Below are 20988 nucleotides of genomic sequence, written 5' to 3' on the forward strand. Positions count from 1 at the left end.
GCGTTCCTCTGTTCATAACGTAGGCATGATAGCAAAATGATAGCAAAAGACATGTTTGCTAACCCTTAACAGTAAGCTACAGCAGTCGTTCTGAATATTTGAATTAAATATGTGCTGACAGAAGTAAATATTCTATTAGGAACCTAAAAATCACATGCTTGGGTTCCTTCAGAAAGATTAGCATGTGCCAGAGTTAGGTATCTGCAGACAAATGACAAGAATGGTCACCTGAGACAGCACAGAGCTCAAGGTGGCCTGCAGAAGGCTTTAGACTGAAGTTCCTGGAAAAGCAATACACATTTCCCAGGAAGATGTACCCAAAGGGGGGATTTTACAAGTGCTCAGCATTAGCTCAGGCTGTTTTAAAGCCATGATATTACCCCTTAAGCGTAAGAGCTAGGTGAATGCCAAACACTTCTGACCCACCCAAGGTGCCCAGAATGTATTCTTGAAGGGGTCCAGCACAACCAACATGACAGTGAGCATCATCATTCTCTTTGTTTTTCTTCCTAGAGCACAAGAGTGAGATCGCCCATCGCTACAATGATTTGAAGGAAGAGACATTTAAGGCAGTGTAAGTGAATGTTCAGCTTACATTTTCTGATTGTTTTCCATCTCTGTTCATATTGGACAAAAAAGGGAAACCAAAACACACTGTATGAGCTAGTGAAGAGTGTGTCTGTCTCACTGAAATTAGCCTGCTCACTCTTAGGATACAAAGCCTATAAATATTTTAAGACCTGCAAAAGTCATGATGACTTTCCTGCTCTCTGGGAGAAGAACTCCCTGAAAAACTTAGGAGAAAACCTCTGTTCCTTATTTGAAAAGAAAATAGGTGTGAGTAATACAGTTTTTGATAACTTTAGGATGGAGAGGAGTTGTGCTGGATTGAGACATTATGAAAAAAACCCCACCAAAACCGAGCCACCAACCTCAAAAACCAAACCTGTGACAGGTTTTCTGAGATGATTCAATGGTTTTCTTTGGAAACTGGTTTTGGGAATGGCAGAGGGCCCTCCCAGGAACATAACTACTTCTGAAAGAAGGCAGCCTGAAGACCATCATTTGTAACAATGGCAAAAACCAGCTTAGTTTATGGCATTTACAAACATGCTGGTCAAAGTGGCAGAAAACTCTAATCACAGTCTTTTCTGTTCTGTTTCTAATCTATTATTCAAGACTTTTGGTTTTGGGAAGTAAGGTTAAACACATTTTTCAGAAAGGAGGTGAGAAGAGGAAGGATATGGGATCCGGTACTGTGCTCTTCATGGTACTCTGGTGAAGCATTTGTGCATGTCATTTGAACAAACAGTTTTGAATCCAGAAGCGCCTTCAAATATTCTGACTGTTATGTGTCTTATCTCTGTATTCCAAACTGTGCTTTGTGTTTCAGCACCATGATCACATTTGCCCAGTATCTCCAGAGATGTTCTTATGAAGGACTGTCCAAGCTGGTGAAGGATGTTGTTGATCTGGCACAGAAGTGTGTGGCCAACGAGGATGCTCCCGAGTGCACAAAGTCACTGGTAGGCAGCAAACACCTTGGTATTGTGTTTCTCCTAATTCATGCACGTCCCAGAATCATCCTATAAAATACAGGTTTAATTCTAGGTATTAAAGACCAAAGCGTGTGGGTTTTCACACTGGGGTGACTTGAAAAGTTAGGTGTGCTAATTCAAGGTAATTTAAGAAGTTTTAAAAAAACTCTTCTAAGAGCAGGTATCAAAAGAAGTTTGCAGGTACCTGAGATCCCTGGATGTCTCACAGGTTCAGCCCGGCCCTTCAGAAGGTTAGGTGCTTTTGTTCTTGTGAGCTCTAACGTTCAGACCAAGTGGCACAACTATGTTAGTTCTCCCTAAAGGTTTCCCAAGCTGATCATCAAGCAGAATATCAAATCCTGCTTCAATTCATCTGAAAATTCAGTTTAGTCAGATTATAAGTAAGAGATCACAGTCTTGCACAGATCACAGAGTATTTTAAATTAAAATTAATTTTTTTCTTATCCAAAAAATGTATTTACTTTTCAATCTGGGTTTTCTTTTACAGATGAACAGAATGTGCATTACACTTTCTGTAAGCAATAATTCTGACCTTCAGCATTTCCCTTGTAGCCCACCATTTTCCTGGATGAAATCTGCCAAGTCGAAAAGCTCCGCGACACGTACGGAGCCATGGCTGACTGCTGCAGTAAAGCTGATCCCGAAAGAAACGAGTGTTTCCTGTCGTTTAAAGTTCCCCAGCCCGACTTCGTTCAGCCGTACGAGAGACCAGCCTCTGACGTCATATGCAAGGAGTACCAGGACAACCGGGTGCCATTCCTGGGACAGTAAGAAAAATGGCCATTTTGTACTGTTTCAATATTTAGTTGTGCAGAAGAGGGATCTCCAGGCTTTACAGAGTTTGTGGACATGCAGGACATTTGAAAAAATTGCAAGTATTCGACCTCATATCTGCACATATAAACCGGTTGCTCTTATCACCTTTTATTCATTCCATGTTTGGGCAGGTTTTTCCATTCAAATCTGGGCTTTAAGGGATCACATTTTATAAATCCTGGGGGACTTTTTTTTTTTTGCCCCAAGAGCCCTGAAAAACCACAGTGTTTCCAATATTGATTTAATACTTTACTTGCTCCAGCTTCCCACTACCCTGATTGAAATTAGAAAGGATGAAGAAAGATAACAGTAAAAAGAATAAAAATTTGCAATAAAATCTCCATGAAATGGCCATAGGATAATTTTTTCATGCTCAAAACCAGAATTTTCACGTATTTGACGACGCATTTTAAAAAAGCATATGATTGTCAAGCTAAGTGTCTGACAATATAAGGAGTTCATCCCTCCATCTCTGGTATTGAGTCCTGCTTTGGAAACAGTGGGATTTAGCAGAGCATTTACCAGTAGCAGGCATTACGTTAGGAAAGCAGATTATATTTCTAAACTAGAAATAAAAGTTAAAGCAGCTGTGAGAGGTTTAAGGCCATTTGCTGCTGTCATTGGAATATGTAACTTATGTTTTCCTTTTCCTTCTAGTTTCATCTATACCGTTGCAAGAAGAAACCCCTTCTTGTACTCCCCAACGATCCTCAGTCTGGCTGCTGACTATGAACATGCCCTTCAGAGCTGTTGCGCAGAGAGTGATGTCGGTGCTTGCTTGGATGAGAAGGTATATTCAGTCTTTCACTGCCGATGAAAACTAAGCAACTGGTCTGCTACATAAAGGTCTCCTCTGATCTTAGCAGCGAGTCTCTTTAAAGTGAGAAGTAACTTTAAAAGGCCAATCTTAAATTACGGTTTATAATTCCAAAATTGTGCTTTCCCAGTGAACATTTGTGTCTGGCTTCATAGAAACTAAGGTGGTCCAAAAAATCGTATTGTGATTTTTTTTTTAAGTGACAAAACAAAAGACTCAAAGTGTAGATAATTAATCTTGTCCTTTTGTCCCTGTGCTACATTGCTAGGCAGCTCTGGGTATTGTGCAGAGGCGCTGAATCCAAATAAGGTGTAGTGCTTGGGGTTTTTCATCTGGGGTAATCTCTAGAGAGAAGGCACGCTGCCCAGGAGGCACTGGGGAAAGACAGATCTCAGTTGGCACCCTAACATGCCACCGCCACCTCCAACGTGTAGCTGTATGAGATCTCTCCTGTTCTTCCCCTATCCGTTGCCCAAGCAAGTGGAGGAGAAAGAGTGAGAAACGGGTAGAATCTTCCTGTTCATACAAATCTTTGTACGAAGAACTTGTAGAGAAGGGTCAGGATGAATCTCATGTTAGCCCTATGAATCGATAGCAGATGACTTCCACATAGCTTTGCTTTTTAGAGAACTGAAGCCAAGATTTCATATAAGCCTTGAGAATGGCATGAGCCAAGCTCTCCCTTTGTCTCAAACTCAGTCCTGGTGACTTCTGTGCAATCACTGTGGTGCTCTGAAAGACAACTGATGCTCCTTTCAGCCACAAGGTTTCAGTGAATTTTAAGTACTTGGTGAACAGCAGCATGTCTGTAGAAGAATTTCACTATGCCACAAAGTATAGCATAGAGACGAGAAGTTAAACGCACAGGGGTTATGACTGTCTCAGGAATTCTCAGTTTGCTTGGCTTTTCGTCAGAGCTAACTGGACCAGAACCTGCTGTGTTTCCAAAGTGGGATTTTCAGATTTGCTCTATTTCTCAGTCCATTAGATGTAATCAGTTTAATGTGACAATGTGCATCCTGTTCCTGTAGGAAATTGCCATTAAAGAAAGAGCCAAAAAAGTAAATATGAAGCAGCAGTATTCTTGTGGAATCCTGAAGAAGTTTGGCGAGAGAACTTTCAAAGGAAAGTAAGTTCCAATCAGTTTTTTTTTTAAAAAGTAGGCTTGTTAACCTAAACCTGAAACCACTCAAGAGGAAACTATCACTGTATATAAATCACCTCTATATGTGAGTTTGAAAACTGCACTCGTGGTACTTCCTAGCATACTTTTGGCGGAGGACCAACAGAATAGAGATCAGTGGGTCAGTCTTTCAACGCTAGGCCAACAGCCATTTCTTAGCCTATTTACTGAAATGTAGAATTTAATCCTGGTCAGGTTTCTGTGTAAAGACTAGATGCAAAGGGGAAGCTGTGTATTCCAAGAGGCGAGGGAGTACCAGCAAAGAGATCAGCTGTGAGAGTCACAGAGAAATGAAGCCGTCTCTAGAACCAATCCAGGAGATGTGGCATTAACTGGTGGAATGTCACTCGGAACCAGAGATTCCAGAGTGTTTAATCTACATTTTTGCCGAAGCCATGCCCCGTTCTGATGCCTGCAGCTTTTAGCTGGCACATCAGTAATCAGCAAAGGAAATTGCTAGTTTGATGATTCTATGACCTTAAAGCAATCAAAGAGTCAAATTTGGCAGAATCACAGTTCCTATAAAAGGTGCTTTTTCAAGATTAAGACAGACTTTTGCAGTTAATAAGTGGATCACCTGCCCAAGCACAGAGAACTGCTTTCATTCCGTGGCTGGTTTAACACACCAACATTGACCAGGATTACCTTACTAAATGCAGTCAGCTTTGATTTAAAGGTTTAATTAGAACTATATATGCCTGTGCCAGGTAATCTGGAGATGCTTTACAGTCACTGAACAGCGATGGGGAATTCTCAGGTGCAAGTCTTACATAGACAGCTCAGATAGAACAGAAGAATCACAGACTAGTTGCTTTCTGTCCGTTTTAAAGGAGCGCTGGGCTTCTGGTGCAGCTGTCGATGCCCCTTTTTTTCCAGCCGCCAATAATTAGATGAAAAGAAAGAATGAATATTTACTTGAAACTATGCTGATCTACAGTATCATAAGTGTTAGTGACTTGCAAGGTTTCTGTTCAATACAGAGCTCTAAAACAAGTGTATTTTTCTTCTTTTCCACCTAGTATGCTTGCTCGCATGAGCCAGAAATATCCCAAGGCTCCATTCTCAGAAATTCTTAAAATTCTGAGTGATGCTAAGGATATTTACAAAGAGTGCTGTGACGGGGACATGTTAGAGTGCATGGATGACAGGGTAAGCTAAGTATTTTTTCAAACATCTTTACACACTTGAAAAATGTTTAGGAAGACATAATTTGTGCAGCTATTCAGTTGCAGCCCAAGGAACTGGTACTCAATGCTCTGGAAGGTTCCTTGGCCACAGAAGAACTCACGGCCAGCTCAGCTGACTGTTACTGGGACTGGGTTTTAGACCAGTTCCGGATCCGGCCCTCTATGATCATGAGGGCAAGGAGCTGTGATTTCCAGTATAGCGTGTGCATTTGGTTGAAACCAAAACATTTATCAGGGAGGTTGTTTGATGGTATGTACTCACTTCAAATCCATCATAAACAAAGCAAAAGAAAAAAGGCCACAATTTTTTTTGCTGTCCTGTTGTGTGTAGTGCCATTAATCCAGCTTCCCTGTGGTGCCAGTGAACTCTGGAGAACAGCTTGGGTGGCAGGATTAGCAAAACTGTGCAACAGTCAGCCAATTTCAATATTGCCTGGCTGGAACTCAGACGCACTTGTTAAACCAGCCAGTGCCCAGTGCTGGCTTTAGGAAGCTCTGGGTTTTTTCATGTTTCTATCACAAAAAAAAGCTGTTAAAGCTGGGCATCTGACAGGACTGACAAGATCAATCAGGCATCCTTGTGACAGACCACTCAGTGGCTTTCTTTGGCTTTCCAGACTTTGTCTTCTCAAAGTTTCTAAGATCAGGGAGGGAACTGCATTCTCCCACGCGCCTGTAAACATTGTGCCTGTCCCTCTGATTATTTCTCTCTCTGTGGAGACAACATTTCTTTAGGAAAGTGCTAAGTAAATAGGTGGCCTGATTGCAAATGGAAGAGTCTGAAAAAGAGAGAGGAGATGAATTAATCTGTCTTTAAATTATTATTTCATAGCATGTCTGATAATACGTTTTAATTTTACAGGCAGAGCTTATGACCTACATATGCTCTAAACAAGATGTTTTCTCAAGTAAAATCAAAGACTGCTGTGAGAAGCCAGTTGTGGAACGAAGCCAGTGCATTATTGAATCAGAATTTGATGACAAACCTGAAGATCTTCCTTCACTAGTTGAAAAATACATACAAGATAAGGAAGTGTGCAAGAGCTACGAGGCAGGCCATGATGAATTCTTGTCAGAGTAAGTAGTGCCAACGGTATGCCTGCTTGTATTTGAACCTTCCTGTGAATGGTCCTCTGTCTTTTCTGGACTTCAGCCTTCTGCATCACTGGAAAAACTGCCCTCTTGGGTGTTTCAAGCACTTATGGAGAAAAGAGATGACCACATGGAAGTCCAATGTATCTAATGTAGCTTCAGCCCGACTTGAACCTCTAGTTTCTCATTCAAGTTTCTGTTCAGCCTGAATTTATCAGTGCCTTTCTTTTATGTGAGGGCTTTGTGCATGCCCACATACATTATCTGCTTAAGAAGTATTCTGTCCTGGGGAACTGTTTTGTTCCTAACACATTTGCCCTATTGGCAGACAACAGAATGACCAAAAATATTCTTCTAAAACAAGTAAACAGCATTCCAAGCTCATCGTCCACCTTACTCGATCTCGCTTGAGGAACTGTCATTGTCAGTTACCTCATTGTGCATGAAGAAAGCAGCATGCTATTTGGGAGCTCTAATTCTGTCAGCTTGTGTGTCTTTCAGGTTTGTTTATGAATACTCACGAAGACACCCTGAGTTCTCCACGCAGCTGATTCTGAGAATCACTAAGGGCTATGAAACACTCCTGGATAAGTGCTGCAAAACAGACAACCCTGCCGAGTGCTACGGAAATGCTGTAGGTGCAAAGCTTGGATTGAGAAGGTCCTACAGAAGAGCAGACAGAAAGCATTTTGAGAGACTAATCCCAGGGGAAGTTAGTGTTCTGATGGGAGATGAAGAGAAGTCCAGGGCCCAGGACAAGGATACCGAGTTTTCTCAGATCATAGAGTAACTTCATTGGTCGCTTTAGTAATTTTCAGACTAATCTCAGTCAGCTCCCTGTCTTCTGCCTCTGTCCCTCAGAAGTGATTCTGCTTGTCCTGACAAAGACCATTAACAGCTGATTAGCTGAATTATCCCATGGGCTCCGCTGCCTGTTCTGAGTATGGCTGCTCAGGGATTAGGATGGGAACCTGCACGTCCGGCTCACAAAGAGATGCCTAAACTTAGGTCTCCTCATCTTGAGCTGAATGGCACACAAGTAGCAGCCCAAGTTGAGTCACTGACAGCTTTGGCCAAGGGATAGCCAGAGGATGTTCCCCTCAGGGTTGATAATCTTGTACTTGAAAAATATTCACCCAATTGAAACAAACAAAGGAAACCCCCCATTGTCTAGAAAGTAAGTCCAATGGGTAATTAATTTAAATTATATTTCAAAAAATCTTGCTGCCTTTTTAAACAGAATTTCTATTGGAACTTAAGACTCACGTGAGAATCAGGTCCTCCCTACACGAGCCAGGCTATACGGAAGCGACCGGCCTTGCAAAATGGGTGTCTTATAGCTAATAAGATTTAGAAGAGGTCAAAAGGTATATTTGTATGACTGTTACCAGGATGTCATGCTCTAACATTACTGATAACTTTATACTTGTTTGCAGCAAGAGGAACTGAACAAACATATCAAAGAAACTCAGGATGTTGTAAAGACAAACTGTGAGCTTCTCACTACCCATGGCGAGGCCGACTTTCTTAAAGCGTAAGTACTTTCTGATAAATATTCTTGAGTGTGAACAATGATGCTTTGGGCAAATCTATTTGGTCTTCACTTCTATTTTCACTTCAGTGGTCTAGCTCAGTGGAGCATTTTTCAAATGTGAGCAAACAGTCATTTCGATGTGACTTTTTCAGACTTCTGATCCGCTACACCAAGAAAATGCCTCAGGTGTCAACCGATACCTTGCTTGAAATTGGGAAGAAAATGACAAAGGTTGGTACCAAGTGCTGCCAGCTTCCTGAAGACAGACGCCTGAGCTGTTCCGAGGGATATGTGAGTACATTTGTTTATTCTTTCCACTCCACTTGGAGATTTCTTCTGTTCTCAAAAATGTTGAATTCTGGGGAGATAGTAAACTCGCAATGATTTTTCACAAACCCCAAGCTAAGCATCTACCTAACAGAATTCAAAGTCTGCTGATTTTTAATGGACACGAGAACCTAAACAGTTGGCTGACGGCAGCTTGTGAAAATTTTAGCTAAATTTTGCTCTCCCTCAGAAAGCTGAACTGAGTTGGTTTGGTCTGCAACAGCTAAACAGTCTCTTAAAGCTAAACGGTCTCTTAAAAAAAAACCCAAAATGTTCTTACTGATTGTAGCCCGATGGACAGACTGTTTGCAGATGAAGAAATGCCCAACTCTAGGAATACTTATTTATTTTAAATTTTAAGACCACGCCATTTCTGAACATCACTATGTGTCATTATGCTATTGTGACACAAACATCACAGATTTCTTCTGTTGTTGTAGAAGGTGTCACTGATGTTTGTCCTTTCTTCCTTCTCCTTTCAGCTGAGCATCGTGATTCAGGATATGTGCAGGAGACAGGAGACCACACCTATAAATGACAACGTTTCACACTGCTGCAGCGACTCCTACGCTTACAGGAGACCGTGCTTCACTGCCATGGGCGTAGATACCAAATACGTGCCTCCAGCATTTAACCCCGACATGTTCAACTTTGATGAAAAACTCTGCACTGCTCCTCCTGCTGAACGGGAAATAGATCAGATGAAGTAAGCTCAAAGAAATACCTTGTTGAAAAAAGTCTGAAGTGTAACGCTTTAGGGAGGGGCAGAAGGAAGCTAAAACCCCCCTGTTCTGTCATCTCACTGGGACTTCACTAGTGACAGGGAGAAAACCAGATGGGATTAAGTGTGAGCTTGTCAGTGCATTACATCGTGTAGTTTGGAGGAGGCAAAACAGGCTATTTCCTTCCAATAAAATCTGTCTTAGCTGACCAGTTTCGCTAGGTCCACTGCCAGTGCAGGTCTTATGATGTACTTAATTAAGACAGCATACAGATCATTTCAATAAGTTTTTTCCCACCTGTAACTGGGATAACAAAAAGCAGACAGATGGTTGTGGTAGACTGGGAGTTTAGAGTCACAAATAGGCACAGGCTCCTGTAGGTATGACAAAAAACCCTCATAAACCCCTCATTTTAAATTGGGAAATCAAACTCTAACAGGTAGCGTTAACTGTCTATTGTGGTTTTGCTTTCAGATTGCTCATCAACCTCATTAAACGCAAGCCCCAGATGACAGAAGAACAAATAAAGACGATTGCTGATGGTTTCAGTGCCATGGTAGAGAAGTGCTGCAAGCAATCAGATATCGACACATGCCTTGGCGAAGAGGTATTTCCTATCTCCTTTAAAAAAGGACACTTACTTGTCCCTGAAATAACCACAGGAGAAGTTTATCCGTAGCCGTATTGCTGAGCAAGTGCAAAGCACTTACAGGAAGTACGAATGAGTTTCCAACAGCAACCTCATCATTTGAGGCATGGAACTGTATTACTAATAGCTTACACTCCTTATTGAGTGAATCTTTTTTTATTTATAACCAAAGTATTGCATAGGTAAATATATTAGGACAAGTTAGGAAAGAATTATTTTGTCTCTAGTTCACTCTAAAAGTTTATTTTCCACGTTTGCAAAAATTGAAAAATACCCAACGTACAAGAGCTCACAGATTCTAAGGTCAGGAAGTGCCATTAGGATTATCCTTCAAACCATAATGCAGACACAGGTTTAAGCTGATAAAAATCCCTGCTCAAACACTACGTATTATGGTTTCTCTCTCACAACTGTTTGTATTCCTTTTTCTAGGGTGCAAACCTAATAGTCCAGAGCAGAGCCACACTAGGAATCGGCGCTTAATATGTGGTAGGTAACAGCAATAATGCATATATTGTGTCATCTGTGTATCTGCCCCCATCTGCCCACCCGTCCACCCATTTACCCCCTTCAGTTCAAAAAGGCATCTGGCTGCACTGTAACCGCCAGGTGTTTGCTTTTCCTAACGGGCGGTTTACCGTCTGCCATTACACAGCACACAGAAAGCTGAAGCGCTACTCGTATTCTACCATTTTACAAAATAATCCTTTTTGTTTCTCTAATCTAGGATGCCAGTGGGAAAAATACGAAGAAAAAAATACTTCTGTGTAACTTCTCCCGCCCATTACCTTTTTTCCTTTGGTATTGAATGAGTATTTCATAAATCTTCAGTGTTTTGTCAAACCACAGACTTTTCCAGAAAATGTTCAATTCTAATACTTTGAAAAAAAATGAATAATAAATAAAAGCTTTATAAATCTGCATCTGTCCTCGTCTGCTGGTGACTACCATAAGGCAGAGCTCTGCAGCGCTCCCTGCACAAGTGGTTGCTATCAGTAGTATAGAGCAGGGAGTCCATTGGGGTTTTTTCTGTTTCTTGCTCTTGGGAAGTATGTATGAGAGAATATGAAAGGTGGCGAGACATTTAGCTAGACTGTAATACTCCAATTCAATTACAGGTTCATTTTACGCTTTACTTCAGCAATTATAATTACATATTAAGAGAATGTTCAAAGGAACTGTTCAGTCTAAGGAAGATGACTAGAAATGAGCTCTGATAAAAAGAAAAAAAACATTTTTTTACATCAGCCACAAATCAAGTATCTCTTCAACTTGCTAACAGATCTGCTTTTAGACTTCTTTCATGTCTTAAGCTGTTTCTAAAATTGCTTTTGACCTTAGAGATGTCTCTTCAAAAGCCCACCATCTAAATCACACTTTTCATTGCAGCAAGCTCTTAAGAGAGAAGTTTTTCAGTTCTATGCCAGTAAAGCAGCGTGATTTTCTGGTTCCTATTTAGTTTCAGTCCATGAATACAAATCTTCTACACTTTAGCAAAGACCCTTGCATTGTTAGGAAAGCCCTTGCATAATAGGACATTTCATAAGGGCAGATTTCTTGGCCTAGACACTCTTTGTGCCCCTAGTTCATGAACTGGGAATCTTCTCCAGAGCCATAGAGGTGTCACCTAAAAAGGGAGGGAAATCTCCCCCTAATTACCCAGAATATATTTAAATTTCTGCTACCAAACCTGCATGATGGCTTCACATTTCAGAAAGGCCAACTGTTACGATAACTATTAGCAGGACGCCCATGACTTGTTTTCAGGCGGCAGCTTTTGTTAGATTACTTCAAGACTCTTTTAGGCTTTATATTCTATTGCAACTTTAGTCCCTAGAACTCACTGAACACTCCACAAGTATTCCTGAGTATTCAAGGGGAAAACAGAACAAAATCCAGGAATTTGAAGGCAGACACAAGTTTTTGAAAGCCCCTGTTTCTACACCCCATTTGCCTTCTCTTTCCCCTACAGCACAGTATAACGAATGGATATGTAGATGTAGTTTGTCACCTACTTGTGCCCCTCAGGAATAAGCAAGCTAATTTTTACTTTCTCAATTTTTTTTTTTTTTACGCCCAGATCTCTCTTTCTCATATATCCGCTATAAAGGTCGGTAGAGCCATGACCACTGAACTTCTAACACTCACAAAAACTATTCCCATAAACCAAGTTTTCCAGTCTTTGGAGAAAGCCCGATGGGAGCCACACACCCACTCTTTACAAAAACCACAATTCTGATAGCACCAGCCATTAACACCAATTGATAAAAATCTCCTGAGACTCAACTCGAAATTAACCTATTTCTTATGATAGATTTCTTATGCTAAGACAGAGAAATAAGCAAACACAAAATCATTAATTCTTAACAAATGCAAAACCTACCATTGCTGGACAAAGAGGTTCTTGCTGCAGATTACGAAGGTTTCAAAGTAACGGCCAGATGCAGAAGTTCCAAACACTACTTGTCTCCCAGGCAATGTCAAGGCGAGGTCTTTATCCTGCTGCTCCTGGTGTGAAAGGGTGAGGGGCCACATCCCTTTCCCCTGCCTCTCCCTCAGCCTTTAATCCCTTCACCTGACCCCACATCATCAGCATCCATCAGACTCCCACCTGCCCTGAGCTCCTTGCTTCCTTCATCCCTGATTCTTCAACCGCCTTCTCCTCCCCGTCCCTCTACCACACTCTGAATCAAAGTGATGGTTCCCCTGTCCAATATCCAAAGTTTCCAATATCTTTTAAAACAGTGGATATCGGTAGTGGTGTTTTTAGGGGCATCCCTAAAAGGTTTTGTCATCTCTAGGTCACTGGGGTAAACTGGATCTCATGGCATTTCCGTGATACTCCTTGATTTCTCATGGTCCCTCTGAGGTTGAGTCATGAAATTCCATGACTTCCAGGCTCCTGTGGTTCTACTTTCGTTGCTGGTGATGGGAGCCAGGGCTAGCATCGTCCCTCCAGAGCGTCTCTGGTAAGAGGTGCTAGCTCTGGCCTTCATGGATGGGAATTCCTTTTATGCAGAATTCCCTTTAATATGAGAATTCCTTAAAAATTCCTAAATTCACCTGAATATGTGAAAGCATTTATATCTGGTTCATGACAAAGCAAACAGAAAAATGATCAGGCAGCAAGAAAGTTCTTCCAGCTCTGTACCAGCCTAAGATGTGGATTTTGTGGCACTCGGCCTTAGTGAAAACATACCAGAGCGTGTCTGGGGCTCGGGAATGGGCAGGGGCTTTGGGCCAGGGCATGTTCCTGGGATTCTCCAAAATTCCTCTGGCACGCTCGAGTGCTTAGCGCTTTTCTGCTCTCAGATAAGCATCGTGAAACTATTCTGACTGCCTCAGATTGAAGATGTGCAGTTTTTAAAACGTACAAGGAGGTCCGCCAGTACATTTGGGTGCACCTTTCCTTAATATAAATCTTCACAACCTGTTTGGCTGCCCAGGGCTGCTCCCCAGTACCTCGGCCTGAGGGTGTCACCTGCCTCGCTGCCCAGCAGGGGATAGGCCTTCCGTGCTGATGACGAGAAACATACTTTAGTAGTCAATGCTGTCCAAACGACTTCATTTTTGGTGTTGTCCAGTTCATCATTTATTACAGTCTTTGCCCAAAGACTGAATGTAAATTGCATTTCAACTAACACAAAACTACTCCATGCCGGGGGCACCAGGATTAAAACACACGGTGTTTTGCTTTGGTTGCAGCAGTGGCTCCTTTGAATCTGCCAGATTTAACTGGATGCAAGTACGGAACCAGCTCCACAAGCGCGTCCTCTGTCTGTCCTGGGCTTCCCCAAGAATAAAAACGAACCTCTGCTTTAATTCTTGCAGTGGAAGGTGTAAAGCACAAGGAACACGGTAAGGAAACTGTTCCTCTGCTCGTGTAAAGCAAACGAAATTCTAAATTAACTTTCTAACGATTTGCAGTCCCAAGTGGATTGTGACGGCAGTTCTCACCTCAGCCGTTAGCTGCTAATACACAAGAGTATTCAACACACACCGCCTTCACTGCTGCCCCCCCAAAAGAGGGGGAAGAGAGCAGGATGCTCTCTTCAACCAAGTTATATTTTACATGAAGTCTTGTAACCCAGTTCCTAATTTGCACAATTTCTTATGTAGTTGGGCAAAGCAAAAAATCTGAATTTACAAGGTCTTGTCAAAACTGCCCCCTCTAAATGACAAGCCTGCTATTTTGTCCCGCTCGCTTTTAGCGGGGGTGGGCTCAGCCTGGGAGCCCCCTCCAAGGCTCAACGGAAATGTACAGCAATTTACATGTGGATGGTTAATTGTTTACAGACACTGATTGATAACAGGTACTAATGATTTCATTGCCTTCAACCTTCTTTGTTTCCAAGCTCCTCTGCAGGGTCTGCACCTGCAAATAATCCATAATAAGGAAGCAGATACTGTTTATTTCCTTTATTTTTTCCAGTTTTGCTACATGCAAAAGTCAGAGAAGATTTGATTGAGATGCAGGTAAGAACATTCCAGTTCCTTCTTACGACGTCCTTACAACCTTTGCAGCTGTGTCAGTAACTGGTTGGAGTTCGTTTTGGATCATTTCATAATGAGCATGAAGTGAAACACCCTTATTTTCAGCCTGCTGGAATACATACAATATGCTAGAGCTATGACAAATTAAACATTATAATTTGGGGGGGTTTGGTTTGGGTTTGGTTTTTTTGGTGTTGGGTATTTTCACTCCCAAACAGGAGGAATCTGCACTTCTTTACAGATTCTGATTTCCCATTAAAAAAAAAAAAAAAAAAAAAAAAAATCAGTGAAAGGTAAGAATCTTTATTTCCAATGAAACATTCGCAACTTCTAAACAAAAAGGTGTTTTTAATTAAAAAAAGTGTACACTAATCAACAAACCCCCCAAATAGCATCATTTCAAATGTAATTTTTCACACATGGGAATCCTCATTAACTTAAAAGTTCTAGCTACTGCTTTCTACCTATTGAGAATTTTCAATGAATGCTAGATAAAGGGCTTCAAATTTACATATAGATACACCCTGCTGTGTGCAGAGACCTGCCTTTTTGAAACACAAATTAAAAGCTTCCAACTGATCCTGTCTCTTCCAGAAGAGTCACGGTGGTAAGGGGATTTGGATTTTATGGCCGTCTGCTCTGTGAGGCCACCACAGGAGTCGGAGCCGAAGGGCTGGCAGCAAACGGAGTCCTCTCTGGAGAGCTACTCGTGTCAAAACCCGGCCCGACGAGAGGGTAACTGTCAGAAGAGAAAGCCCGGCTGAACCCGTGCCAGACACCTGACTCCAGGAGTCAAGGGAGAAGTTGTGCTCCAGAAACTAAAGCTCCACGAGATCCAGAGCGAGCTGTACAAGGCTCAACGTCTTGAGCAGTGCCTTTCAAAGCAGCTGCGAGGAATTGATCGGGGCCTTCTCCAGAGCACGTGCCTTTTGTTTTGTTACCTGTGGGCAGACACAGTCCATCCCTGCCTTACTCAAAAGTGCTGGGCAAGCAGGTCACTGCAACCCAAGTTTGTGTTGCGTCAAGATAACAGGGATTGTGTTGCGTTAAGATAACTTGTTTTGACATGCGGCGGCGGTGTTTCACTTGGCTAGACCATCACGCCTACAGGTGCCAGATAAAGGCAAGGACAAGTTGTAAATGTCACCCTTTGTACTTTGGCGTGTCCAGTCGGCTTGCAATCAACCCACGGTGGGATTTGGAACACAGATAAAGGCAGGAGCGTTGTGCTTGGGAAGTTGAGGGGAGGATGGGGGTGGTGGGGGAGAATTTTTACTTGAGGAATTTCTTACTTCTTCCATACCAGCTGTTGTAGGTTCTGTCTTATGCCCTTATAACTAGCTGGCATATAGGCTCTGCTTCCCAATAAAGGGCATCTGTGTTGTTAGCAAACACGTAGGCAGCAGCCTCTACAAAACATCACTCCTTTAAAGCTTTCACACCAAATACTGGGATGCGGATTCCCCCTCCCAATACCCAGGATCAACAATTGCTTTTTCCCCCCCCTTCTCTTAGGAGGTGATAACTCCTTTGGTCCAGAATCTCCAGAAGGATGTTCATCGCACTGAATACAGAAAGTAGAAAGAGCCTCTCCTGGAAATGATCCTCACCTAAGGCAGAGCAAGGTTATATCCAATGAAGCCATTTCATTGTATGGTGGGATGGTTGCTTTTCCCTCTTACTCCCTTGCTGCTTAACAACATGCCTGGGAAAAAAGCACAGCTTCATGCAACGGAACCTGGGACAATCCAAATATGGAGGAAACCTGGATCTTTCCTTAGAAGCTCAGGAGTAATTCCCTCAAGTGCAGGTCACCCAGGAATCCTTCACCATGTATCAATAACAATCACATCTTTTAGGGCAGTAAGGTGACTTTTCATGGCATATTGGTCACTGACTGAACCTCTTCAAGAAAACTCAATGGCTCCGTCATGCTGCTACCCACATGGTGTTACACGGCCCGCAGACATCCTGGAGAGCAGCCATCCCCCTCTCAGCATCCCGTCACCGTCACAGCAAAGATGAAGGGGAAGAGAAGGGGCATGAAGGGGAAGAGAAGCCACAAAGCAAGAAAGGTGGTGATTTTTATGAGAAGTTATCTTGCAAAGAGCACTATAGAGCCTAAAGCAAATTAATACATCATGTACTTGAAGATTTGATCTGTCTGTTAAAGGCTTTGCTCCCTCTTGTTTCTCTTTGTATTACTCCACAAAAATTTGCCAGAACCGAAGAAGTTGAACACAAGGCAAGATTTCCAGTGCTTGGCCTTAGATGTGGTAACACTGAAGGACCAACAGCCTGACTGGCAGCCCACTAATCTGGGGAGCCTCAGCAGCCCCCGTAACGGGCCAGGTCTTACAGCTGGTGCACCAGGACAAAGGAGGAGAGCCCAGTTTACCCGAACTGTATGTCCTTGAAGCCCACTCTTGGGAGCCCTCTGCATTTGACACCTTGTTCTCTGCCAATACTTGCCCCTCAAAAGATTGGTTTAACAGATCTGGACTGTAAAAAAATAAATAAATAAATAAAAAAGTAAAGCTTTCTCCTGCATTGGCATGCCGAGACCTACACTACAAACAAGTCCTCCTGGGACAACTCTTGGTTTATTTCCAACACCGGGACCATGCAGCGCACCCCGTGCACCTTCCACCCACGCACCACAAAACACACAGCAAATGCGTCCTCGCAAGCCCGGAGACAAACGGGATGGAGAGAGGCCCCGCCAGAAACGCGGTGAGGAAAGTCGTTTCATTCCCAGCCAAGTGACTCAGAGGAACCAAAGGACAGAGGAACCGGTTGCCAACTTGGGCAGCAGGTAGGGGTAGGCGTGCATGGCCTGGGCACGCTCCCACCGGTACTGCGAGAGGTTGTCCTGTCTCCTGTGCCGACACGCTCATACACCCACGGGGTGAACGCTCCCAAAGACAAGGAAGTCAAGGAAAAACTGTCAATTCGTATCAAACTAAGGGGCTACGCAAAGCACCTAAGAGCGACTAAAAAAAAAAAGGGAGAAGCTAGACGTCAGACATGAATCTTTTCATTCCCTCAAGTTAAAAGAATTTGAACAGGATCCTTTTAGCTACACAAATTACGGTTTGTGCTACACTATGTGTATCTTATCAACATAAAACAGCAAACAGACATGACTGGGGAGCAAGAGAATACTTCAATATCACGTCAAAAATTGCCCATTTTCATGAAACAAGTCATACTTCTCCATGTACTGATAGCCCATGAATTTATAAAGCCTTTTAAAGACAACAAGCTCCAGATTACGTATACGGTCAGAAAACAGGTTAAGACATCCACTTTTGGCAAACTATATCCATTCAGGAAATAATCTCCAGGTCAAACAGAAGTTCACGAGTGATTTTGATACAATTAGTCATTTACAGGGGCTGAAAAGAGCAATTCTTACCATCAGACTTGCCAGCATTGTCAAATCATCTGTTAAATAGTTTGCATCAATGAGATGAACAACTTGGATTTCCTCCCCGTGTTGCCTCCAGGCCGCATACACTGGAGGAGGTTTGATGAACAGGTAATGAAGTTTTATAGAACACATCCCGTGCCACACCTTCAGTTTTGAGGCACAGCTTCAGCAGCGAGTGCCAATTGTCACAGTGTCACAAGGGATCTTAGGAGAAAACCTTCTGCTCTCTTCAATAAGCTTCAAATCTGAAGTTATAACACCCCAGCCAAAGGCTCTCGGGTGAATTGGGCTGGATCTGGCCCGTACTGCCACAGCGTGGTAAATTCAGCATATTTTAGCAAGAGGAGCTGAGCATCCTCCCAGTTGAGAGCACTTGGAATGCCATTCACACACAGGTGCCAGAGGACCGCTGTTCATTTTTGGGCTAAATATTTACAAGAAAGGCTCAAATACATTGTATCAAAGTGAGTTTTCTTGAGGAATCGGCAGTTAAATAACTGAATAACATGGAAAAACAGAAATGGTTTTTGGCTTTCAATAGAAAATTCTGTGTATTCAACCACAAAGCAATTTCTGAAAGATGAGGAGGAAAGGAGTCAGGGATTTCAATGAAAATTAAACAAAGCAAACCTGCAAAAATGAACTGGACTTTCTTTGCTGCATTTTTAGCATTTAAACCAATACTTTTATCCTTTTATTTTTAAATCCGGTCATTACACGTTCTCATTCTTCATAGCAGGGAATAATTTCTCATTTCCAAGTCAGCAGAGGGTTCCGCTGCTGGAGCAGAGCATCTCCTCCCCACCAGCCCAATGGCGACGGATCGACAAGCGCAAGCTGCGTCTCGCCCACCGGGTGTATGTATTGATCCCCCAGGGTCTACGCAAGCTCCAGTGGCTCCAGAGAAGCCAATCACAATATTTACCCTCAGCGCTGGATGCCTTACAGACAAGGCAGGCTGTTTCCATACGCACCAACCACCCTCCACAGCAGCTGCATTCTTTATCTTTAATAATACAGAATGAAAGTCTCTATGGATGAGACTTTTTTCAAAGGCAATCTGTAAGCACCTCAGCTTTACAATCTTGTCAGAGTAAAGACTTAAAATTTTTTATACACGTATAAATATATACACACAGAAATCTGTGTGTCTAAGTATTTGTTTTCTTTCATCTTTTTACACAACTGTTTACAGGAAGGCAGAGAAGACCTGCATCAGCGACCCCTCATTCTCTAATGATTATCTTTTATAATTTTCTCCCTTTTCCTTGAAAAGCTAAAACAGCACGTGAGATAAGGCAAGACTTAGAGCCTTTACCAAACACAGGAAGCGGCAGGCTCAGTCCCGCCAAGGCAGATCTAAATTAAATATGAATAAAGCTTTCACGAGCAGCAAAAGCGTCTCACTCCACTCAACAGAGCAGCAAGTCTAAGCAGGGAGACCTCAGGAGTGAAACACAGACCCTAAAGGGCCCAGGTACACCAGACCATCTCACCAGAATATGATCTAAACCTCATCTTTCTTGGCAGACAAATGGTTTGAATAACGAGGGTTTAATAACCTCTAGGTTTAAGAGATGCTTATCATACTGGGTGGCTTTCTGGGGAGACGGAGCCCCAGAAGTTACAGAAACGTTAATAACTTGCAACTTGCCTCGTTATCAAGTTTCCAACGTCTTTTTCAAGAAAAAGGATTAAAGCATTGATACAATCATGGATAAATCAACCCAAGCAAAAGGGGAATTCACAAATTCTGCTCTCATGAGTAAAAGCAGAAACAAGCTAGGTGAGCTCTGGGCAGACTTGTGCTTTGTTGGCCCAGTTTGAGAGTGATAATCAAGGACTTAAATCTCTCAGGAACACACACCAACCTAAAACATAGAGACCTTCCCCTAAAACTGGGGAATAGCATAAAAAAAAAAAAAAAAAAAAAAAAAAGGAACTATCCAGTACAAACTAACTCACCTCTCTGCCGTGTAGCAGACAGAGCAAAAAACTTCACTAGAGCCAGCGCAGGGGCATTTGAGGAGTGCCCGAGCATCCCCCACCAACCATCCCCAGGTGATGGGAATTCACAACCCCACACCCTGAGGGCCACCAGCTGCTTTGGGCTTTATCTTGAGCTTGCAGGAGAGTCTTTAAGAGGTTCTGGACACAGCTGGGTCCTCAATAGGTGTAAAACTGAACAGGTTGACATAGTTTGTGTGCTTTGGAGGACAACAGGAGCTCATAATGAGGATCCAGCTCTTCATTGGATCTCATGTCTAGCGATTGCCGCACGCTTTCTTTCCAGTTAAATACTGTACATGCAATTTCCTCCGGCAAATTAGAGTGTTCACTGGAAATAGGCAGATTGCCATCTGAGCAGCGGCAAATATTTTCAAAGAAAAGTGAAATGTAGCAAACCATCCTGTGTGCAAAAGGGCAGTGGAGAAACTGAATTTAAAGGATTTTAGGTGCAGCAGCCAAGTGCCGCTTCCAGCAATACTTAGCACAACACATTACACGTACCTCATCTCAAAACACCATTTTCTTACCCAAAGGAGAACCTGCTCTACGAAGTCTCTGACATCAGTGTCAGCTGCTTCTGCAGCTCCATCCTGAGTAATACCCCCCCCCCCTTTCTTTTTATCATCTATAGTAACGAGGTTGTATGAAGGTGTTACTCTGAACAGGAGGACTCTGCAGCTACCGGGCAGGGGGCAGCGCCGACCCCCAGGAGCGGGAGGGAAGAGGCTTTTTGGAAAGAGCCAGATGAAAAAAGCTTTCTCTGCTCTGCCCCTCATCGCCTCCCTGCAGCACGGAACACGGAGTGTTGTCATTTTTGCTCTAAAGAAATAAAAAGTCTGTCTTTGCCTCTTCCTTCGGACCAAAGACATGTATCCCTGCCCTCCTACCTGTTCGTCCCAAATATCTCTAGCCCTCTAAAGCCATGCTGTCTCCAAAAATTTGACATTTTATCATGCTGATGCTTACAGCATAGCTTTTTTAATGTCAGCAAAATAACTGAATTAACTGGAATTTTCCCCTTCATTCTACAGTTTTGCACATGATTTTCTTTCAAGATTCGGAGACATTTTGATGGGAATTGTTAACGCTGCAAAAATATTGCAGGGGGTACTTCAGCCTTTTCCCTATGGCACCTTGGGAGTGGGGAGCAAGAGCTGGCTTGTTC

At 42.7% G+C, this 20988-nt stretch overlaps 1 protein-coding gene across 3 annotated transcripts in view; it reads left to right on the plus strand.

Annotated features, from left to right (window-relative positions):
- The window catches only part of ALB (albumin), a 28274-nt gene extending 17461 nt beyond the window's left edge, over window positions 1-10813 (plus strand). For 2 of the 3 annotated variants that reach the window (XM_074148142.1, XM_074148143.1), the window contains 14 exons: window positions 514-574; window positions 1394-1526; window positions 2112-2326; window positions 3033-3165; window positions 4224-4321; window positions 5395-5524; window positions 6425-6639; window positions 7156-7288; window positions 8091-8188; window positions 8341-8479; window positions 8998-9221; window positions 9712-9844; window positions 10319-10375; window positions 10614-10808. In XM_074148142.1, coding sequence (XP_074004243.1) covers window positions 1398-1526; window positions 2112-2326; window positions 3033-3165; window positions 4224-4321; window positions 5395-5524; window positions 6425-6639; window positions 7156-7288; window positions 8091-8188; window positions 8341-8479; window positions 8998-9221; window positions 9712-9844; window positions 10319-10369 — 1698 coding nt within the window. In that variant the 5' untranslated portion in view covers window positions 514-574; window positions 1394-1397 and the 3' untranslated portion in view covers window positions 10370-10375; window positions 10614-10808. Of the gene's footprint in view, window positions 1-513; window positions 575-1393; window positions 1527-2111; window positions 2327-3032; window positions 3166-4223; window positions 4322-5394; window positions 5525-6424; window positions 6640-7155; window positions 7289-8090; window positions 8189-8340; window positions 8480-8997; window positions 9222-9711; window positions 9845-10318; window positions 10376-10613 lie in introns of all 3 variants that reach the window. The other variant, XM_074148141.1, reaches the window with a different exon arrangement.
- The last annotated feature ends 10175 nt before the right edge of the window (window positions 10814-20988 follow it).

The sequence above is a fragment of the Numenius arquata genome, chromosome 5 (assembly GCF_964106895.1).
Source record: "Numenius arquata chromosome 5, bNumArq3.hap1.1, whole genome shotgun sequence".
Taxonomy (NCBI): domain Eukaryota; kingdom Metazoa; phylum Chordata; class Aves; order Charadriiformes; family Scolopacidae; genus Numenius; species Numenius arquata.